The 23,444-nt window shown below is 40.2% G+C and overlaps 1 protein-coding gene across 4 annotated transcripts in view; it reads right to left on the bottom strand.

The window, feature by feature from the left end:
* Nucleotides 1-667: 667 nt before the first annotated feature.
* The window catches only part of gabrd (gamma-aminobutyric acid type A receptor subunit delta), a 54,132-nt gene continuing 31,355 nt past the window's right edge, over nt 668-23,444 (bottom strand). For 2 of the 4 annotated variants that reach the window (XM_059655677.1, XM_048561889.2), the window contains 6 exons: nt 20,843-21,063; nt 20,093-20,175; nt 16,559-16,696; nt 10,972-11,127; nt 8,136-8,347; nt 668-7,062 (listed from right to left, as the gene is read on the bottom strand). In XM_059655677.1, coding sequence (XP_059511660.1) covers nt 6,763-7,062; nt 8,136-8,347; nt 10,972-11,127; nt 16,559-16,696; nt 20,093-20,175; nt 20,843-21,054 — 1,101 coding nt within the window. In that variant the 5' untranslated portion in view covers nt 21,055-21,063 and the 3' untranslated portion in view covers nt 668-6,762. The remainder of the gene's footprint in view (nt 7,063-8,135; nt 8,348-10,971; nt 11,128-16,558; nt 16,697-20,092; nt 20,176-20,842; nt 21,064-23,444) is intronic. The other 2 variants (XM_048561890.2, XM_059655678.1) reach the window with 2 other exon arrangements.

Genomic DNA, 23,444 nt, shown 5'->3' on the forward strand with positions numbered 1-23,444 from the left:
ACATTAAAACAAATATTAACTTTTGATTGGCTGAAACATCAGCTTAGAAATTTTCATCAGCCAAACAAAAGACAGGATCTAGTGATTGATCACAATTTGACTTCCTATTGGAGTCAATGTTGGAAGGGTCATCAAAAAAAAGTTCCTGGAAGTTTCCCAATGCAATGAAACAAGTGATATTTCAATCTTGCATGACACACATCTGAACACTGGCCCACAGGTACGTACGCTATCACTACCAAAGCCCACAATGGGCAAGATAACAAGCTGACTACCTCCTGACTTTCCAGTCCATCATTAATTAATTCACTACTACAGCATCTTTATTGGAAAATTGTTTTTCACTGGACTTTAATCAAGAGATTGTGCCTGTTAACAGATCTTCTAAAGTTATCATTTGAGATTATTATTTTCAGATTATTTTGAGATTAATATGACAGACTAAATTTCCTTTACGTGAATATTACAAACTTTTTCATTAATAATTGAAAGTGATGAGCCTTCTCTATTGAGAGACACAGGATGAATTACCTGTTGTTGGGGAGCCTTTGGAAGTAAGGCATTGATGTTTCAGAAAGTAATCCTTTCAAGAAAAATAAAGTAACATTTATAAACAACAAAATCCATTAGAATGCTTTATTTATGATTTTACTGTAATAAAGGCCACCTGAACCAAAGGATTACACAGAGTGTCTGCTAACTTTGAGAGTTTCTGCTCAGATTTGTAAGCATTGCAGCGTCTATCTGTCCATTTCTAAAGTCATCGATGCCAATGAGATTGTACAGAGGTGGTAAAAGCTCCGTGCTGCTATCTAACCCTGTTTCCCTGGCTCTGAACACACCTGGTGAAGCTAGAAGCCATGTATCATTGTGTATAGCTGCCACTAGATGCACTAGATAGCGACAAGGGGTTTCAAGTGAGAGGAGAGATCCAGAAAGATTAAAAGAACAGCAAATGCCACTATCTCCACACAGAGTCAAGTAGGAGTTGGATGAGACCTTGAAGGGGCCTGTGATGTGCACTGAGCTGAAGGCTTTACCTCCAGAAGGGTATTTTTACCTGATGTGACAATGTTTAAATTAGTTCCCACAAGATAAGTACAAGATGTGGATAACTTAAAGATTCAACAGATGTTTGTAGCAGCTCCTGATATATACAAAGATTACCGTCACTGAGACTTCAGTACCTGGACGAGGATTGAAAGGCTCAGTTGCAAACAGTAGCATTTCTATCAGCAAGTTCTGCTTCACTTGGCCCCAGTTAAGCTGGAATTTGTGATCTTTATGCCCTTAGGTCACATTCTACCATATACTGATGATATCTTGAACATGTCTCTTAAAGGTATACTGAGACCCTGACCATGGCACATAACTCAACAGTCCAGGTATCACAGAATCCAGACAGACAGGCAACATACAGTCTGGGTGTAGGTACTGTCAATATATCATTCATGATGTTGTGTGCCCACCAGCTACGTACAGTACAGATGTCCATCCACTGCCTCCACCAACTCCAGCATGTCAACACTGGAGAGTGTAAACATGAAGGATCTAGGCCCGAAACATCAGCTCTCCTGTTCCTCTGATGCTGCTTGGCCTCCTGTGTTCATCCAGCTCCACACCTTGTTATCACTGATCTGAATGTTCTGATTACTCTTTGTGGATAGTTCGGGCTCACAGTCTTTCTTTGCCATTATGTGGAGATTAATGTTTGCTCATTTGTTTCTTTTAATTCAGATTGATTACTGCAAATATCTGCCTCAACGTCCAGATTCTATCATGACAGGAAGGTGGACCTAATAGTGTGAGCCATGTTGAGGTGTTCTTCCCCCTGTGTTTCACATACCTGAAGTATGCAGCACTATGCTGGCACCAGCACTCCTCCAATTTTTGTACGTTTGTATTCTTGTTTATATGTTAAATGCTCTTAGTCTTAAACTGATATTGCACCTTGAAGCATACAGACATCTGTATACACATTCTGATTCTCATGATCATTGAATAAAGTGGTGAAGAGTGGAAGTAGTGTCTTTCTGTGATAACTCAGAAATAGGGCTCAACCCTAGGGTAGGCACGAGCAAAAAGCACACTTCTGAATCTTTATGTAGACTGGTTTTGTCTCATGCATTGACATTGACATAAAAGCTAATATTACAGAAATGAAATATCAACCAATGGCAGCATCTTTATGATTTATACTCAAACACGGAAGCCACATTTTCTTGATAAAATATATTTGTGCATGTTCTGTTGGTCCATTTTCATTCTTTCATTTTTGCATTTCAGTTCTTCCTACTTATTGCAGTGCATTTTATTTTCTAGTCATTTTAAACATTGTAATTATTCTGTTCATCTTTCTCTCCCTGCCTCCCAACTTGTTTGTTTTGAGTCATTTTAAAAGGAGCTTTATCCATTGACTGAACATCAGTCTTGGCTGGGAAGATATGCTGGGAAGTACTGCTATAGATTCCTCTTGCTGCTGAATGAGAGGTAATCTCATTGGAACATATAAGATTCTTAGAAAATTAAACAGGGTGGATAAGGAAAGATGTTTTTCTGGGCTGGAGTGTCTAGAACATGGAAGCACAAGGTCAGGATAAAGGGCCTTCCATTTGGGAGTGAAATGCAGAGAAGTGTTTTTGTTCAGTTCTGAAGAAGGGTTACTGGACCAAAATGTTCTTGCCACAGCTGCTGCCAGACCTGTTGTGTTCTCCCAGCAATTCCTGTTTTTGTTTCTGATTCCCAACAGTTCTTTGTATTTTTCTCTTTATGAAGAGAGCTATGAATCTTTGCATTTTCGCCCAAGGGTTGTGACTGTTCAGTCATTGAGTAAATTCAAGACGGAGATTTATCATTTGTTTTCGGAAAAAAGGAAATTGAAGGGACATGAGAGGGTGAAAAAGCAGATTTGAGACTTTAAAAATCGGTCATGACACTGAAGGCAAAGATTAATAGATTTTTGAACAGTAAAGGAATTGAGGATTATGGTGAGTGGGTAAGTGGAGCTGAGTCCTTGAAAAGATCAGCCATGATCTTATTGAATGGCAGAGGAGGCTCGAAAGGCCAGATGGCCTACTCCTGCTCCAATTTCTTAGGTTCTTATGAATGATGGAGCAGTTTGCAGCAGTAATATGGTCTGCTCCTGCTTCCATTTCTTATACCTTAATGCAGCCTGGAAAGAGATAAAATATAAACATTGAAGATAATACCAGTCTTGAATATCTCTGGAAATATCATTGAACTGAATATGTTCAGGGCTTTGTACAGGAAAAGCTGCAGATCATTCTGTCTTTGCTACTAGATGGTAATTGCCTGAGGAGCTATACCACAGTGAAGTTTAAAGCTGGGGGATAGGAAGTGTTTCCATTGGCGTTACAGCCTGTACAACTACACCTTTCATTCAACATCTCAGACAGCTAATTCCTCTTCTTTATCTTTTTCACCTCCCTCAGCCTATTCCATTGGTGATGGATGGACTGATGAATATAATTTGCGTTGTGCTGTGTACTCAGAATAGCCTTCTGATCAAATCCTTGTCTTACTGAGGACTCCTTGCTTCAATGTGCATTGATTACTGGGTGGACTTCAGTCTTTTCTGTAACCTATTCAGCGCTATCCTCATCCTGCATAGATGGTGTCTTTAGCTTCTTAGACCCAAATGTAAAGCGGGTGTGGGGATATGTATCAACATGATTTATAAATCCAGCAATACATTCTGAGTTAGATATGACTTCTTCAAAACTGGAAGAGACTGGAAAATATTATTTTTAATGTTCTTGACAGAGAAGAAGGTGGACTGAGTGGAACAGGGTGTGAGGAATAACTCTGGTTCTCTGTCCACGGACATCGTCAGACTTACTGAGTTTCTCAAGCACTTTGTTTATATTTCAGATTTTCACACCTGCAGTATGTTGCTTTTATGCACAGCAGTACTGTCTGCTTTCCTTAACAGGGTCAATAGAAAGGAGCTATTCCCCTTAATCAAATAGTCAAGATAAAAGGGTTTTAAAGTAAAAGGCAGGAGGTTTAGAGGGGATTTGAGGACATTTTTTTTTCAATCAAAGGTTGGTTGGGTCTGGAATGCACTGTGTGGGAGGATAGTTGAGTTGAGTTAAACCATAACTTTGAAAAAGTACCTGGATGAGCAGTTGAAACATCATAACATTCAAGGCTATGGTTCTAATGTGGGACTAGTGAAGACAGTAGTGTATTTTCTACAGTACAGATTCGATGGGCTGAAGGGCCTTTTCTGTACTGTATGATTCTATGAACTAAATATAATTGAATTAGTCTCTGCAATTGGTTCAAACACTCTTTGTGCACATTAATACAAGGAATGCACCTCTTGCTGTTGAATTCATTCATCAAGAAGTACATTGAGTTGGGGATGCAATGGCCTAGTGGCATTATCACTGGACTGTTAAACTAAAAGCCTGGGTAACATTCTGGGGACCCAGGTTGGAATCCTGCCATGGCAGATGGTGGAATTTGAATTCAGTAAAATATCTGGAATTAAGAATATAATGATGACCATTGTTGATTTTTGGGGAAAAACCCATCTGGTTCACTAATGCTCTTTAGGGAAGGAAAGTGCCATCATTACCTGGTCTGGCCTACATGTGACTCCAGACCAACAGCAATGTGGTTGACTGTGAACTGCCCTCTGGGCAATTAGGGACAGGCAATAATTGCTGCCCAGCTGGCAACGCCCTTATCCAGTTAATGAATAGAGGGGAAAAAAATTGCTTACCTTGCTGTCTCAGCTCCCCATTCCTGATTATAGTACCTGATAGAATACATAGGAAGTGTAAAACAATAGGAATGGCTTGTGTGTCACCCTGTCTTGGGCACAGGTTAATTTCAATCTAGTATTATGCAAACAGAAAGATTAATAAATAATCTTGTTTTGGTAATAGTAACTATAGTATGATGGAATTTTTTATTAACTTAGAAAAAAAATCTAGTTCAATCTGAAACTACAGTCTTAAATCTAAACAGGAGCAATTACGAAGGTATGAGGTGAAAGTGGCTGTGATGGATTGAAAAATACATTACAACATTTAAATGTAGATCAGTAACAACTACTATTTAAAGAATTAATACCAGATTTTCCAAAATAATGCATTATTTTGGGGAAAATTATCGAAGAGGTAAAGCAAGAGAGTCATGGCTAACAAGGGAAATGAAAGATAGTATTGGATCAAAGGAGGTGACTTGTAGAGATGTCAAAAAAAAACTTTTAAGCCTCATGATTGGGAGAATTTTAAAATTCAGCAAAGGATGGCCAAGAAATTGACAAAGAGCAAGAAAATAAAATTTAGGAATAGAAAGAGAAACACAGATTGTAATTGCTTCAATGAGAATATAAAAAGAAAAAAAATGGCAAAGACAAATGTGGGCTTGTTATAAGCACAAATAGGAAAACTTATTATAGAAAATAGAGAATTGGCAGAGAAAGTAAATGAGTGCTTTGTGTCTGTTTTCACAAAAAAACTTTCGCTGCTTGAAAAGATTACGAATCAGGTTGTAATGGGAATGTGGAACTTAAAAAAAAAATTAGTATCAGTTAAAAAATACTGTTGGAGAAATTAATGGGCCTGAAAGTTCACAAATTCATCCTAGAGCATTGAAATTGATGGTATAGAGATTGTGGTATAACAAAGATCATCTTTCAAAATGCCACCAGTTCTGTATGGAACACTGGTGAGACCACATCTGGAGTACTGTGTGTAGCTCTGGTTCCCTTACCTAAGGAAAGATTTACTTGAGGAGGTTCACTGGACTGAATACAGGGATAATGGTCCATGCCTATGAGTAGAGATTGAGAAGAGTAGGCCTGTATTCTTTGCAAGCCACCCCTCAAGAATTATAAAGAATTATGTATCTCAACCTCTAGGTCTTCCTGCTCTACAACACTACTCAAGATCCTACCATTAACTATGTAAGTTCTACCCTTGTTCACCTTTCTTAAACGCAACACCACACAGTTATGCAAATTAAACTCCATCTGCCACTCCTTGATCATTAGCCCAATTGATCAAGATTCCTTTGTAGTCTTAATGAATTTCTAGTTACAAATGACATCAAGCAATATATGGATAACATGGGAATGTGGTGCTGAGATAAATGATTAGCTATGATCTAGAATGGCAGCAGATCAAGGGATTGAATGGCCTACCTCTGCTCCTATTCCTATACCTTGTATCAAACTTGGAAGTGCTCAAAATTATAACTGCATGAAGAACAAAATGCCTCGCTATGGTATTTTCAAATGTTAACAATAAAGAAATGATTCCGACGACATGCAAAATACTGCAGAGATTGCATCAGATTAGAAACCATTTGAAAATAACACGATTGTCTCAAAATGGAGAAAAAATTCATAACTTTAATCATTAGGTCATACAGCAAATATATAAAACTGTCCAACACTGTTAAATTAAATGAACTTTATCATTCTCAAAGGACAGGTTACTGCATCTTCAAATTTAGGTGACTTGCTGACTCATTTTCAAGACGTCAAAGCTACCAGGGTAAAAGATTGATAAACAAGGGATGATGGAGGACAAGAATCTCATCATGTCACAGTAATCACATTTCATTATTTACTATTTATACACATTTATCAAGTGCTTCCTTGACATGTCAAAGGATTCAGGTGAAAGGCTCTAGGCATTTGTCATCATGCGCATTCTATGTTCTTGGACATGTAGCTCCTTCCTGTACAATATGATTCTGGGACCAGTTTCCGGACTGCACACTTTACATGGTATATGCGACCCAGTAAATGACATTGACAGCTGCAAACGCAGCTGGAAAGACAGCTCTTGCATAAATATCAATGGTGTCAGAGTCAATAGGTTTGAATACAGACTTCAGAGTAAGTTTATTGCTGGACTTTGAGTTAGATTTTTTTGCCCTTGTCTTTCCATTTTTAATTTCGTCTCCATGAAGAATCCTATGAGCCCGGTGCAGTCTGTTGGACATGAGTAATTCCTGGTTCACCCCAGCCGCTGACAAGGAGAACAGAACTATTGCATCCTTTCCATTTCTCTTAACTGCCTAGAATAAAGAGAGAGTCAGGAGGTACAAATAGTACAAGCTGGAATTGGGCCAATACACCAAAAGAATAACTTTAACAAACATATTGACAATCTCTGCTACAGGAAGGATATCATTTGGCTGGAGAGGGTTCAGAAAAGATTTATCAGGATGTTGCTGGGAATGGAGGGTTTGAGTATTGTGATTTTTCTCACTGGGGCGTAGGAGGTTGAGGGGTGACCTTATAGAGGTTTCTAAAATCATGAGGGGTGTACATAAGGTGAAAGCCAGGTGTCTTTTCCCTAGGGTGTGGAATTTCAAGACCATGGGCATATTTTTAAAGTGAGAGGAGAAAGATTTAAAAATGACATGAGGAACAACTCTTTTACTCAGAGTGTGGCTCGTGTGTGGAATGATCTTCCAGAGGGAGTGGTGGATACAGGTACAGTTATAACATGTAAAAGTCATTTGGATAAGTACATAAATAAGAAATGTTTGGAGGAATATGGACCAAGTGCAGGCTGGTGGGACAAGTTCAGTTTGGAATCATGGTGGACACTGACTGGTTGGACAGAAGAGCCTATTTCCTTGCTGTATGACTCTATGCTTCTGTAAATGGTCAAGCTTCCCTGGTGACGCCGGAGCTTGTTCACTGCCTTGTGCAACAACAAGTGTATTTCCTGTTGATTTTAAGTTTGTCTTGTGCTGTGAGAGAATTGTAACAAGGTCATTCAGCAGCCCCAGTATAAACAGGGAAAAATCAGCAATAGTTTCTACTCAGGAACATTCTGCCACATCCTCCCAATAAATGTTTCGTGGCTGAGAATATCGGGTGATAATGTGGCCAGGTCTGGTTGTGATACTTCCCAGACTCACATGGACCGGTAAATTGAGAAAAGGCTTGGGAACAGAGACAGTATGAGGTCCGGTCTTCAGGGAAAAAGGAGAGAAATCATATAGTTTGTCTGACTCAAAATTTGGTTTCAGACTCCGAACAATTAAAATTGATCCACACCCATGTATATCCATCATAATCTCAGCCTAAAATGGATATTTCCTCTTTCAACTAATTCAGTGCTGTGTTATGTACTCACCTCCACACATGATTTATTGGCCTTAATTTTTGCACGCTGCTTTCTCACGTAGTCTGCATTGAAATGTGCAAAGGCATATTCAACAAGAGCAGCAAAAACAAAGACATAGCAGATCCAGAAGTATACATCCAGTGCTTTAATGGCTGATGCTCTGGGGAGAGATTTTCTTGCACTGATCATCAACGTTGTCATGGTCAACACTGTTGTAATACCTAGAATAAATATGTTAAAATAAGTCAATCCTTTGAAGGTATGTGTTCCTGATTCATGTTTCTTGAAATTACTAGAGTTCAAACTATAAGTTTTCATTTTGGTGGTGATAGTTTCCCAATGTTCGTGCATGTGGGCGCCAGGTTGACCCTGTACAATCACATTTTTTTTCACAAACTCAAGCCATCATTATCTCCCTCTCAGTCATAGGGAAAAAAAAATCTGTAAACTTTATTCCCCTTCATCCAAAAGGTAGACTGAGAGGTCATCACAGTATCCTTGCTATAATCTCTACTCAATTGTAAATTAGATGGTAAGTAACATTCCTGCCTCAGAATTTAGCCAAACAGGTGAGAGAAGGGAATGTCAGGCTGTCAGGCCCTCTGCAGGATTTGTAGCTCAATCCAGCGAGTGAACATACTCTATGTCAAATCCCTGATACTTATTTACACCACTTTGTGCAAGGAATGCTTGAGCATATCCCTATCGCATAAGATACATAGAAAATTTATTTTTCATTTGGAAATGCTCTATCCCTCTGGCTTCCTTGGAATGATATTTCCATGTTCCAGGAAATTCAGGAGCCACCATTTGGATATAATCTTTAAATTATTCTGCTTTTCAGTTTGCCTTAACACTCCATTCAGGAAGACATTCACCTCTTTGTTTAAATTGGTTTTAATTGTCAAAGTGTTAACTACTTAACTGGAATCCTGTTTCACATATTCACCACTATGAGAGAAACTAAATCCCTTCTAATCTTAAATCTCAATTGTCTCCATTTATATCAAAAATACTTCATAAAACAAGAGTCATTGCAAAAATTCAGATTCCAATTTTCTTCTATCACCAAAATACAATGGTGTAGGTGATGTTATCTAATATTGTAGAGAAGTTTCCCAAATAGTTGTACCCCAGCTTAACACAATCCAATTTGATAATGTCTTGGACCTGCAGACAGTACTCCTTTCAAGGTAAATAAATTCAAGTGATGATTCAACTGAAGATCAAATGTAATCTTCTTGTGAACTGGGAGCAAGCTCAAGGGGTCATACATCTTGTTCCTGTTCCTGTTTCATATTTTTTAAGCTAACAAATTTTGCATTACCATTTCAGTTATTAAGAATATAGTTTTTTTTGGGAGCGCAACCTATGAATTTTGAGACTGTTGGGCTGCTTCTCTGGTGGAGCACTTGCAACAAGAAACAGCCCTTGCAGTGGGCACAGGCAAAGATAAAGAAAGAACACACTTTTAAGTAGCATCTTCCAGAAGCCCAGGGCCTCTCAGAGCACTTTGCTTTTTAAGTGTAATCACTATGACAACCAAAGGTAACATGGAAGTCACATTGCACACAATGGGCTCCCTTAAAAATGAAATGAATGGCAAGATAATGTCAGTAAATGAGGAGCTGGACAACACAGCAGGTCAGACAGCATCAGAGGAGCAACAAATTCAATGTTTCTGGCCAAAACCCTTTGTCAGGATAGGGGGGGGGTTAGGGGGAGGGGATTCGGACTGGAGAAAGGTAGTGGGATGATGATGATATGTGGATGTAGGTAAAGGGTTATAGTGATTGGTCAGTGGAAAGGGTGGAGCTGATAGATGAGTAGGAAGATGGTCAGGTCAGGGAGGCAGGATGTGGGATAAGGCTGGGGCTGGGGTGGAGGGATTTTGAAGCTGGTGAAGCCAATATTTAGGATCTTGGGCTGTAAGCTCCCAAGGTGAAATATCCAGTTAAGGTTTGGCCTCACTCTGACAGTGGAGGATGCCAAGATGGACATATTGCCAGGGGAGTGGGAGGGGGAATTAAAATGGATGGCAATTGGAAGGTTGGGTTGGTTGGTGTGTGCTAAGCTTAGATGCTCTGCAAATCCGTCCTCTAGTCTGTGTTTGGTCTCCCAATATGGAGGACACCACACTGTGAGCAATGGATACAATAAATCAAGTTGGATGAGATGCAGGTGAATCTCTGCCGGATCTGGAAGGATTGTTTGGGGCCTCAGACGGAGGTGAGCGGGGATGTGTGGGGGCAGGTGTTGCACATCTTGTGGTTGTAAGGAAAGGTACTGAATGTGGTGGAGAGATTAGTGGGGAGTGTAGAGCTGACGAGGGAGTCGCAAAGTGAACGGTGCCTGTGAAAAAATTTTGTTATTGTGTTATTTTGTTTGTCATGTACTAGGGAAACTCACTGCTCAGTTTCACAAAGGATCATTGAACTTTTAATGGTTCCTAGAAAGGGAAGATTCAAGTTTGGTTTACCAGCTTGTAAATAAGGCACCTCCAAAAGTGCTGCACTATCTCTAATGTACTATTGTAGTAGAAAAGGACTTCCTATTATTATTATTGTAAAGGTATCATTGTGCTTTTAAAAGACTCAGCTGGATAGACTCATGGATAGAAACAGTGTGCAGGGATATGGGGAAAAGGCAGGAGATTGCCATGAGGTGATAGAAACAGTGTGGGCATGATAGTTTGAGTGACTTCTTTCAGTGCCAAAACAATCTCTGATTCTATGGCATGTACAAACATGATTCAAGCAACAAATAAATTAACAGAACAGAATAAGATTGGAAGTGAACTATTGACTGTTTAGGAAGACAAGGTTGAGCCGATGAGTATATTCACCTAAAGAAACTCGTGCAGGGACTGCTGACTGACTGATCCAGAACGATACCCAGGACATTGCCACCAACAAGATAGAAGGCATGTATGACTGAATGATATAAACCCCTCTGTTCCTCCGTAACTGGAAATGAAGACTTAACCTTGGAAACTGACCTGCTGGAGGAACAATAAAAAATAATCTTAGAAAAGTAGAGAAAGATTTCCTGTCCACAGTCTGTGTAAAAATTGTTTTAGAAACAGGAACAACACAGCCACTTGGTGCCCACTTTCTTGTCTCCTTTTGGGAAGATGCTGGGTCTTTCTCCAGAACAGCTCAATGAGCACTGGGCGGCTTCAAGTGCCACAACTGACTGACTTTGGTTTAAGCTTAAATGTCATTAATATGATGCAAGATTTGTGATTTATATGTACTAATTTATTTTTGGTTTTAATTTATATGTTCATGTATGTTGATTTATTTTATTTTCCAGAATCATGACTTAAAACATAGAACATAGAACATAGAACATTACAGCACAGTACAGGCCCTTCGGCCCTCAATGTTGTGCCGACCTGTCATACCGATCTGAAGCCCATCTAACCTACACTATTCCATGTATGTCCATATGCTTATCCACCAGTATTTCTCAGACAGCAGGTGGCTGCAAAGTCTCCTGCAGTGTTAATGGAAATTTGTTTATATGGTGGGGTTTTAGATTAGATTCCTTACAGTGTGGAAACAGGCCCTTTGGCCCAACAAGTCCACACCGCCCCTTGATATATCCCACTCAGACCCATCCCCCTATAGCCCACACACCCCTGAATACTACGGGCAATTTAGCATGGCCGATCTACGTAGCCTGCACTGTGGGAGGAAACTGGAGCACCCAGAGGAAACCCATGCAGACACTGGGAGAATGTGCAAACTCCGCACAGACAGTCACCCGAGGCTGGAATCAAACCTGGGTCCCTAGTGCTGTGAGGCTGCAAAACTAACCACTGAGCCACCATGCCACCACCAGATTTAGCTGTGAGGCTCTACCTGGTCCAGTAATCTGCTGTCCACAGGTGTCAGGCGAGGTGTGTGGCCAGCCAAATTGATGAGTTTTCTGCCCCAATATCTTAGTGGTGGTGATCAGGAAGTGGGCAGATGGGCAGCTGCACAATGAAACAGGCATGATATGGAATAAAATAAGAAGAAATTGTAAAAATAACTTTAATTATTTGACCTGATTAATAACACATCAATACCATTTTCTTGTTTGTTCAATTAAATCCTTCTGTATGAGCCAGCTGCTTAACGGATTAGAGAGTTTGGACAAACTGGATCACCTACACATTTGGCAAAATTCTAACATAAGATTAAAAATAAAACTTGTTTTATTTGTTTTTGTACCTTCAGTCTAACTGTTCCTATTTTAACTCTATACGTGTTCTGGTGGGGATCTCTGTGTTTTATGAGTCTGAAATTAATGTTACAATGACGCTGGCCTTCTGCCCTTTGTTTTAACTGAGAAAATATTCAAACAATAACCTCCACAGCATTCTGTATGGTGATGCCACTTGTTGTACATTTGCTGGTTAGTTAGATGTTTTACACATTTGTTTTACCTCAGTGCATTGCAGAGAAGACACTGGTTCCTCTGTGTGTGGCAGATATCACTTACTGTGTTTCAAAATATCTCTGCAGTCACAAAATATCTTCATTTCATGTTTACAGCTCAGCTTCCTTCTGGAGCTTCTCTGTTTACTCGGACTCTGTGTTCACACCCAGGCTTTATCAATCAAGCACAGTTAGTATAGGTCCTTCCTCCACCACCCCCCATCTCAGCCTCACCTCTTGCTCAAGGCCTGGTGACCCTCAGCTTAAATCACCACCAGGCATCTCTCGCTGATGAGAGAGCAGCCCTATGGTTCGGTAGGATTATGGCAACATTTTAGTATATATCGGTTACCAACCTCATAATCAAATACAGAACAATGAATACTTGAATATTACACTGATTCTCCATTTGGCAACATTTTACATTATACAGCAACCAAGCTGAGGTTAAAAGCAACACTTGAGTCCCAAGGGAGTTCAGGAAAACTTAAAATGCTTTAGCTGCCCAAAGGGATTGTAAATGTTTGGAAGCCAGATTTGATTTTACTGTTTACACATGTAATATGGCAACCTTGGGTAAAACCAAAATGGATTCTTTGTTTCCACATCCCTAACAATTGACTGAACAATGGTTTTATTGTAATAAAGGCTAAAAGGCCACAGAACAGCCTCTCCTAAAAAGCTGTTTGGAAGCTGTGGTAATCTGTGAAGGGAATTAAAAACTGTGTAATTTAATTGATGCTATCAATTAAAACTACAGATTCACTAATCTCCTTCACCTGGCAAATTTGGAAACATCTTTATTGAAAAACTAGGTAAAGAACCGTAATTAATTGAACTCCTCACTAATCATTTTCTCAATTTGTAACCCTTTGGGCACTATAATTGAATGTCCATGTTGGTACCAACCATGTTCTGACTTTGTTGTGAAATTTTTTATTTATTTTTGTGGGATGTGGGCATTGCTAACTGACCAGCGTTTATCCTCCGTCCCTAGTTGCCCTTGAGGAGGTGGTGGTGAGCTGCCTTCTTGAACCACTGCAGTCCACCAGCTGTAGGTTGATCCACAATGCCATTAGGGAGGAAATTTCAAGATTTTGACCCAGCGACAGTGAAGGAACGCCAATATATTTCCAAGTCAGGATGGTAAATGGCTTGGAGGGGAACTTGAAGGTGATAGTGTTCCCATGTTTCTGCTGCCCTTGTCCTTCTAGGTGGAAGTGGTCGTGGGTTTGGAAGCTGTTTTCTGAGGATCTTCAGTGAATTCTTCAGTGCATTTTATAGATAGCTACTGCAGTGTGTACAGAATGTCAGCAGTGGAGGGAGTGGATGTTTGTGAATATAGTACCAATAAAGCAGGCTGCTTTGTCCTGGATGATGTCAAGCTTCCTGAGTGTTGTTGGAGCTGCACCCATCCAGGCAAGTGTGGAGTATTCCATCACACTCCTGACTTGTGCCTTGTAGACGGTGGACAGCGTTTGTGGAGTCAGGAGGTGAGTTACTTGCCACAATATTCCTGATCTCTGACCTGCTCTTGTAGACACTATGTTTATGTGATGATTGGTTCATGAATTAAAGTTGACTTGGCACATCCATTAGCAAACATGTTATTGCTTCCAACGTCAAGCAAATGGTGGGGGGGGAGCAGATAGAAGGGGTGTTGAAGTATAAAAGTAGAGAAGTTTTACTGCAACTGTACAAGGTGCTGGGGAGACCACATCTAGATGACTGTCGGTGGTTTTGCTCCCCTTATTTAAGGAAAGATATCATTTCACAGGAGGCAGTATATAGAAGGTTCACTGGGATGATCCTTGATATGAACAGATTGTCTCACAAGCAAAGGCTGAACAGACTGTGACTCTACTCACTGGAGTTTAGAAGAATGAGAGGTGTTCTCATTGAAACACATAGGACTGTTAAGGGGCTTGATGGGGTAAATGCTGAGAGGATGTTTCCCTCACGGGAAAGTTTAGGACCAGAGGCAGCAGACTGACTTGAGGACAATTTTTTTTTTTTTTGCAGAGATTTGTGAGTCTTTGGAAGTCCTTGCCACAGAGAACTCAGGGTGGGGGGGGGGGGGGGGGGTCCGTGGTAGGGGACAGAGTCCTTGAGTATATTTAAAGCTAAGATAGATTCTGATAAGAACTGGAATCAAGCATTGGGGGAAATGTAGAAAAGTTATCATGAGGAATGCTGGATCAGCCACAATCCTATTGAATGGTTGAGCAGGTTTATGGGATGGAATAGCCTGCTCCTGTTCCTATTTCTTATGGCTGAGTGGACATAAGGGTTGTATTTTAACTTAACTATAAGAGGCAGTAACACTTAAAGTGACATCACTAACCTTACTGTCCCAACAGTCTTGATGACACAATAGGCCCCAATTTATACAGGACATGCCACAGTGAGTCCAAAATATCAATTCAGTAAATATAATCACTTGGTTTTACAGAATTTATGTATTGCTGAGAAAAGACACATTTCATCAAAGTTTTTCATCTTGCATTCATCAGGACTATTCACAAGAATTTAAGAGGAATAACATCATTTATGTTGCATGAGAAGAGAGTGGTACTTGGTTGGCAAGTAGACTCTGATTAATAAAGGTATTGTGATGGAAAATGCATCTATTATTGCTGATTGACAGTTAACAGCCAAGCTATGTTTTAGTTTTAAACTAGGTAGGTTGACTGGTCAGGGCAATACCCTGAGAAATGAACCAAACCGACTGTCACCTATTTTGTAAAGTTGTATCAGGTGCAGTACTTTTTTTTCAAATCATATTTTTTATCTGTCTGCAAAATCTGGCTGTTAACTGTCAATCAGCATTAGTGGGTGCATTCTTCACAGCAATGCCTTTACAAAGCAGAGATCACTTGCCAACCAATCAGCACTCTGAATCCGATCCTAGAAGCCTATTTTAAGTTGGAATGGTAGTGTGTGTGAGCAGTGCATATTCCCAAAGGCAAAAGAAACTGCAGTAAAGTAGTGTTAGGAATTATAAATGTAGGTTCAGAGGAGTATCCAAGTGACCATAATGGGAAATGCTTGTGTTTAGGCATCAGATTTATCTGTGGGGCTGGGATAACAAGCTGGAACAGTAGCTTGTTTCCATGCAGAAAGGTTTCCTTGCACCTGGCTAGCTGAGCTTCCTTTTGTTGACAAGGTTAAACACTTCCTCCCTCTTGCAGTTTCCTTTGCCCCATGCTTGCCTCTCCTCCTCACCCTCTGCACCCTCATTCTATATCAGTCTTATTTGCAGCCCCTTACCTGTCCATTCATTCCCTGTCTCCCTTGCAGCCTCTTGCTTCTCCTGCAGATTTTTACCTCCCCTCACAACATTTGAAAGCTCTTCCTTCCTAGCAGATGGTTTCTAGCCTTGGCTGTCAGCGAAAGGAAACCATCCCAAGCTTGGATTCCTGATAAACAAACCACAGGTTTGGCTCCTGGTAAATGGTTCTCTCAAAGGTTTGCTCACTTCCTTTCTTTTCTTTCTTGGTTATCCTGATCACTGCTCCTCCAATCCATAGATGGCTGTTTCTCTCCTGTATTTACTGCTGGTAGGTTGAGTACTGAGCCAAACAACAACAAATGTGAGAGGTAACTAGCCAATGACTGAATAAGCAGTTCCTCAGGAATTTTCTCCATTCTACATGTGGGGGTGACTTTGCTCTGGTCGCCTGTGTGATTGACTTTTCTTGGGTGTTTTGGGAATTTTGGAGGCAAGTTCACTCGCTGCCCGGTGCACAATGAGCTTTGTTACCATCTTATTTAAGCAATTTCAAAGGACATAAAGAATTGCAGAAATACTAGTCATCAGTACCTAGATTCTGCTACCACCCAAGACACAAGGACAGCAGCAATTCAAGTAAGCAGCTCACCACTACCTTCTCAAGGCCAACTACAAATGCACAATAAATACGCCCTTGAATGAATAAAAATACACGCTCATTATTGTTCTTCACTAAGGAGTTAATCGTCACTCCCATCAAAACTGGTGTTTACCTGATTTGAAATTTGTCATTTCTGTGACAAAGTAATAGTTGGTTATTGTAAATTGAGCCAACTGGATTTGGTCCAGCCCATGGATCTGATTCTGATTGTCTGACCAGTTATAGACAATGTCATCCGCTGAATAGCCATCTGAAAGAAAGAATTACATCTGTCAAAATAAAACAGCTGGTAGCAATCGCATGAACAAGTCTTTGATTTGTGAATCTGAATACTCTGTTTAACTGTACAAGACAAGATTTAGAGTTGTTGATTGGTTTTCTGAGTTGACTGGTTTTCATACTAGGTGACATTGTGAGTGCTGTGCTTTTATATATCGCATTTGTCCTGCTCATTGTAGGTATGGGGTCTTTCGTCTTTGAGAGTAACTGGCACGTCTCATTCTTCAAAGCTCTAGCAAATACAGGTCCAGTCTGCACAATCTCTCTTCACAGGACAGTCCCGCCATCCTGGGAATTACGCTGGCGAATCTTCTTTGCACTCCATCTATGGCAATAATGTCTTGCCGAGATAAGGAGGCATTCCTGTCAACTGACATCAGGAGTTATTTTAAATAGACTCTGTTTATCTCACTTCTCCTTAGAATGGAAAGGGCAGCACAAAACAATATTCTTGAGCTGCCCTTTGTTTACAGGTTGCCCAGCCACTTCTGAGGCAGCAATGAAGATATTGAAATATAATGGAGCTGGGCCAACAGTTAAACAACAGACGTATGTGAGGTAACAAAATGTGGAGCTGGATGAACACAGCGGGCCAAGCAGCATCTCAGGAGCACAAAAGCTGACGTTTCGGGCCTGGACCCTTCATCAGAGCTCTCTGATGAAGGGTCTAGGCCTGAAACGTCAGCTTTTGTGCTCCTGAGATGCTGCTTGGCCTGCTGTGTTCATCCAGCTCCACACTTTATTATCTTGGATTTTCCAGCATCTGCAGTTCCCATTATCACTGACGTATGTGAGGTATTTGCATTACAATTCTAAAACAATTCAATGCTTTTAAACTACAAATCCAATTAAACTAATTGCTAACCAACTGTCTGAAATGACTTTTTTCTGTAGGATAGACTCTGTCTTAGCTGTCCTAAGGATAAAATATCGGCCCTTCTGTATTACATAGAACACAGATTATTCCTCTGTGTGTTCATCATAAGCATGATAATGCGAATAGGTAGCTTCTCCTGCACTCATACCTTCCAGTGCTCCCCTTAACAAAGCCTCAAGATAAGACCATAACATGCCAGAGCAGAATTAGGCTATTCACCCTATCTAGTCTGCACTGTCATTTTATCATGGCTGATATGTTTCTCAACCCCATTCTCCTGCCTTCTCCCCACAACTCTTGATCCCTCTACTAATCAAGAATCTATCTATCTCTGTTTTAATTATAATCAATGATTTGACTTCCATAGCCGCTGCAGAAATGAGTTCCTCTGGCTGAAGAATTTCCTTCTCCTCTCAGTTCCAAAGGGTCGTCCCTTCACTCTGAGACTGTGCCCTCAGGTTCCGGTCTGTCCCACTAGTGGAAACATCTCCTCCGAGTCCACCCTATCCAGGCCTCTGTAAGTTTCAATGAGATTCTCCCCAACCCCTATCCTTCCAAACGCCATTGACTACAGGCCCAGAGTCCTCCAATACTCCTCATATCACAACTCCAGGATCTGGACCCCTGAAACACCAGAGTCACCAGAACATTCAGAGTCATAGACTTTTACAGCATGGATACAGACCATTCAGCCCAATTTGCCCGCGTTGATCAGTTGTCTTAAACTAATCGAATCCCATTTGTCAGCATTCGACCCATATCCCTCTACACCCTTCCTATTCATATACCCATGCAGATGCCTTTTAAATGTTGTAATTGTACCAGCCTCCACCACTTCCTCTGACAGCTCATTCCATACACACACCACTGTCTGCATGAAAACGTTGTCTCTTAGGGTCCTTTTTAAATATGGACCTTTAAAAATGGTTGAGTCCTGGATGTGGAGGTTCTAGCCCCACTTTTGACATATCCAACTTTTACCAATGTGTGAAAGAGGGCAGGCAGGGAAGGAAACCTGAACTCTGCAGGGCCATTCAAACTTATTTTTGAGTTCAAACCAACCTCAGTTTGGCTGCTGCAAGGGTCTGAATCATAAATTTATATAGTAATTGTATAATATATAGTTAATGCCTCTGAAGGGCAGATAAGGACTGCTTATCTTTCATGATATAAAATTATTAAAACTGGTATAAAACATAGTGGGGTTACAGTAATTGCTGTAAAAAATCAGAATATTGCTGCACTGCTTTGATTGACCAGGCATGTGATAGAAATCTGTTCCCACAGTTTCAATACATTTATTATATAGGCTTTTGTGGTACCATGATAATGTCCATACCTCTGAGCCAGGAGGCTCGGGTTCAAGTTCCACCTGCTCCTGAAGTGTGTCATACCACCACTGAATAGTTTGATTAAAAGCATAATCAATAGAGTTATTTGTTAATTCTTCCCTAAGGTCTGCTCATTGTGAATGTCCAGGCAAATTTCACAATATAGGGTGATCTGTGCAGGTGTTCTAAATTGCCAATTAAAGAAATTATTGAAAGATGAAAGGTAGGAACAGAAGTTTGCTTTTATAACAGATGAACCACTTGAACAGTTTTAAAAACCCGAGGTGGTGGTGGCAGGAGCAGGAGCAGGCTGCCAGGGTCATGGTGCGGAGGTTGTGCCCTTGTGGGGAGTGTGAGCCCAGTGTGGCCAGGCACTTCTGGACTATGAGATAGACTGTTGACAGTGTTTCTTTGTTTTTCCACAGAAGGAAAGTAATAATGAACTTTTTAACCTTGCTTCCTTATTGTTCTGCTTTTTATTTACAATTCTGTATCTAGGAACTTTTGGTGTCTAACATGGTGCTGTAAGTAGCTACTTGTAAATCTTTCACTGTATTCATGTGGGCACGTGACAATAAACATACTTCTAATTCTAACTTAGATGGACTAGAGTTTTTCACAATCATATCTGCACATTGAGAGATGTGTTAGATTTTAGAAGTTTATTTTAGTTTATCCATCTCTACATGGTTCCTGAGATTTGCCCATGGTGGATAATGGGTGAGTAGCTATGGTGTTGGCATGGCACATGTTAGAGACCTTGGATGGATTTGGGCATGAGTTGGAAGCGAGGATATGAGGAGCAATGGGATGAGTTGGGGTACTGAGACATGAGGGATGAGCACACAATGACTTAAAATCTTCCAAAATTACTGAGACAAAGTTCCAGAGAACTAAGGTGAACCTTCTAACTGTTCCACCTTGGAAATGAGCAATCCTATGGTCCCCTATATTTTCCTTGGCGGGCCCAACTGTAGCCTAAATCTAACCATAACTTCCAAATCAACTCTACATAAATCTTCCAACAAATTCCTTATTAATCCTCTGGAACACCTTTCAATGCACCTCTCACTAACCCTCGAACAGTCCCTCAATACTGCACAGTTCCTGAGATAAACTAAGAAGTGAGGAATAGTCCTCAGTGATAAAATAAACTCACAACTTTCCAGATCCAGCATGCATTCCTGTTCATCCATTGGGTACTTGGTGAGATCCATATCACAAGAAATTGTGGAAGTAATTCTGGCAAAAGCAAAACAGTCAAGGATTAGGCTATTGATTCTAACCCATGATTCATTGTGAATAATTCCATGAGACATCTGCTTATAAATGTGAGTCCACCACACTTCAGAATTCACGCTTCAGATGTTATATTGCAAAGTGTCAAAACAGGAAGTCCTGCTGCTTCCTTCTGACCCAACACTAGAAATCTGCAAGCAATTGTGAATCTGCTCCCTTTCTACACCAGCGCTCATTAATTCACAATTGTACTGGAAATGCTCTGCCTGGGTGACAGTTAGATGGGATGGACAGGACATCTCAAACACAACTGCACATTGGTAGCAGAATACTTTGTCTACAACACCTTAAAAGGTTCCTGTTTTTACAAAATGCTAACTCATCCAACTTGTAATGACAATGACAAAGGAGATGTCCTTATCGTTTAAAATTTCTGTAGTTTGCAGTCCAAAAATAGAACATTGGCTATAAGTTCCATACAAAGAGGTGGCCAGGACTGCCAGTTGGGATCCTATATGTTGGCAACTCATATCATAAGTTCAGATATGGGCTAAAAACATTAATGATCAGGGAATCAGACACAAACTGCTAGCAGCAGAGATTCAGAAGTTATCAATACAATGGTCAGATATTCTAAAGGTATACTGCTGAAAGAAACAGTGAATCTAACCTGATGCTGTACAATATGACTCCATTTGGTCGAAGCCTGATAAGTTTGTTTTCCACAGTAACATCATGAAACCAGGCTGACTTTGCATTCACAATGTATGTGTCTGGTAACCACAGTTTATCCACAAAACGGCTGTCCAATCCCAGGGTCTTGTTGGTGTGGTTATACGACAGCCGCTCATCTTTCCAGATCTGACGGAGGAAAACTGTCATTGTATACTCCTGACAAAAAGAACAGAACCATTACTTCAAACCAGAGTTTTCATTCTCAGGATGATACCAGATTTATCAGCAAAATGTGCACTTCTAATTTTGTGGAAGCTTGAGCTCCATAGACATTAAGTAATTAACAATCACAATAAAAAATTCTCCTGTTGTATAATGTGTGGCATTAATTTCACCTCTTTTCTCACAAATACATTATTGAGAAAATATTTTCACAAAAGGTAAAAGAAAAATGTTAAACAAATTAAATAGTAGCTCACAGTGCTACAGTATATGTAGAGATAAACATATAATACATTCTACTGTTTAGGCAAGACTCTCCTTTTCATCCCCAGATGATTTAAGAAACATGAAAGTAAAATGTTCATTCTTTAATATGTGTCTGATTTTATCTGATTGATAAAGGGATCAGTTAATCCAAGCAGGGGTAAAGAATCTGCATTTTCCAAAAACCTGGAAGAAGTGCCAGTGGTGAGGACTGACTATTCTGAGGAATGAGATGCTTAATTTTTGAAAGGCTGATGCTGACCTTAAACTATGCTGGATGCCAATGACAGTAACATTACTTGAATTCCAATGGTAAAATGGAAGCATTGCCAGTCAAATGAAACATATGAGGTAACAGCAGTAGCTCAGCGGGTTGTGTTCTCATTTTTGAGTCAGAAGGCTTTGGGTTCAAGTCTCACTCCAGGATATGCGTGTAAAAATCAAAGCTGGCACTCCACAGCAGCAGTGACAGAGTGCTGCACAGTTTGAAGTACTGTCTTTTACAGGAGATGTTAAGTCAAGACCCCATCTGCCTATTTAGATGGACTTTGATCCCATGGCCCTATTTTTAAGAAAAACGGGGTGGGGGGGGGGGGGGGGGAGCGGGTGGTGGTTATCCCCATGTCCTGGGCCATTTTATCTGTCAAACCACGTCACAAAAACAGATGAGCTGATCATTATAACAAAGTGTGTAGCTGGATGAACACAGCAGGCCAAGCAGCATCTCAGGAGCACAAAAGCTGACGTTTCGGGCCTAGACCCTTCATCAGAGAGAGCTGATCGTTAGCACATTATTGTCTGTGGAGGCTTGCTGTGCACAAATTAACTGCTGCATTTCCTAAATTGCAACTGTGACTGAATTTCAAGTGCATTTTATCAGCTGTAAAATGCTTGGTGTTGTCTCATGACTGTGACAAGCAATGTATAAATGTAAATGTTTTCTCTTTTTATACAACTGTCACAATTATTAGGCAGCTTAATTTTTTTCTATCAACTTCTTTTTGGTGGGCATTTCTAAAACCTTGTTGAATGGACACCAAAACATCATTACTTTCCACCTTTTTTCCTACCCATAATCACTTGAGTTGTGCTAGAAAATTGATACAATTTGAGGAATGTCCTCCTGTGCAATAGAATGACTGCCCCGTCTCAATAAGATTTTGAAACACCTCTGAACCAAAGGGAAACTGTTGCTATTGTTTACTCAATAGAACCTGCTTTGATTGGAGGCTTCTAACAGTGTCACAAATGACAGCTACCTTATTGGCCTGATATCATTATAATATGAACAGAAAATGCAATAAACACACAGGTCAGGCAGTGCCTATGGACAGATGCATTTGTCCCTAAATTCACAATGTCTGTGTTTTACTTTCATAACTGTCTGCATCCACCACGTAGAGTTTTATAAATGGCGTTTCAATCACATCTCAGCAACATTTTGTCAAGTGCTGAATGATCGCAGTATCACAGTGTTTTCTGATGACAGTCTGATCATTTTGCACATATCCGCTATGAGGAAGGACAAATCCAGATTTTTCCACAATGGTTAGAAGATGGAAGATTCAGGCCAGTTGGATTTAGTGTTCGATTCTCTGTTCAGCAAGAAAATCAATATCATAATTCATTTCCTTGGATTTAATATATATTGCCATATCGTCCTGAAAATCTGAAGAATTATTTAAGCTAGTGACAGGCACTGGCAAACATCCAGCACAATAGTGGACTGATGTGAAAAATATGCATTTTCCAATTGTTGTTTTGAATTATTTATATAGCATTGCCCCTACATATTACAATGGTCAGTATCGGCATTAGGTTCTGCCTGAAGTCAACCACTGACCCAGTTAGAAGCCTCTCAAAAGATGGTCCTACTGTGCAGATGACTCATCAAACTGAAAATCTCACAGCACTGGTGTTGTCATATGCCCAACAGCAAAGTTCAGAGTCAGGGTATTGGGGAGGGTGCTGGAAGGTAAGAGATTGTGGCTTGCATTTTAAGTTTACTTTATTGATAAATTAAAAATGATAAATTAAAAATCTTCTCAATCAATGTCCCCAAACCATGTCCAGAAGCAAGTCAAACAAATTAACTTGAGTCTAAGACAAAA

The sequence above is a fragment of the Stegostoma tigrinum genome, chromosome 28, assembly GCF_030684315.1.
Source record: "Stegostoma tigrinum isolate sSteTig4 chromosome 28, sSteTig4.hap1, whole genome shotgun sequence".
In the NCBI taxonomy this organism is placed as follows: domain Eukaryota; kingdom Metazoa; phylum Chordata; class Chondrichthyes; order Orectolobiformes; family Stegostomatidae; genus Stegostoma; species Stegostoma tigrinum.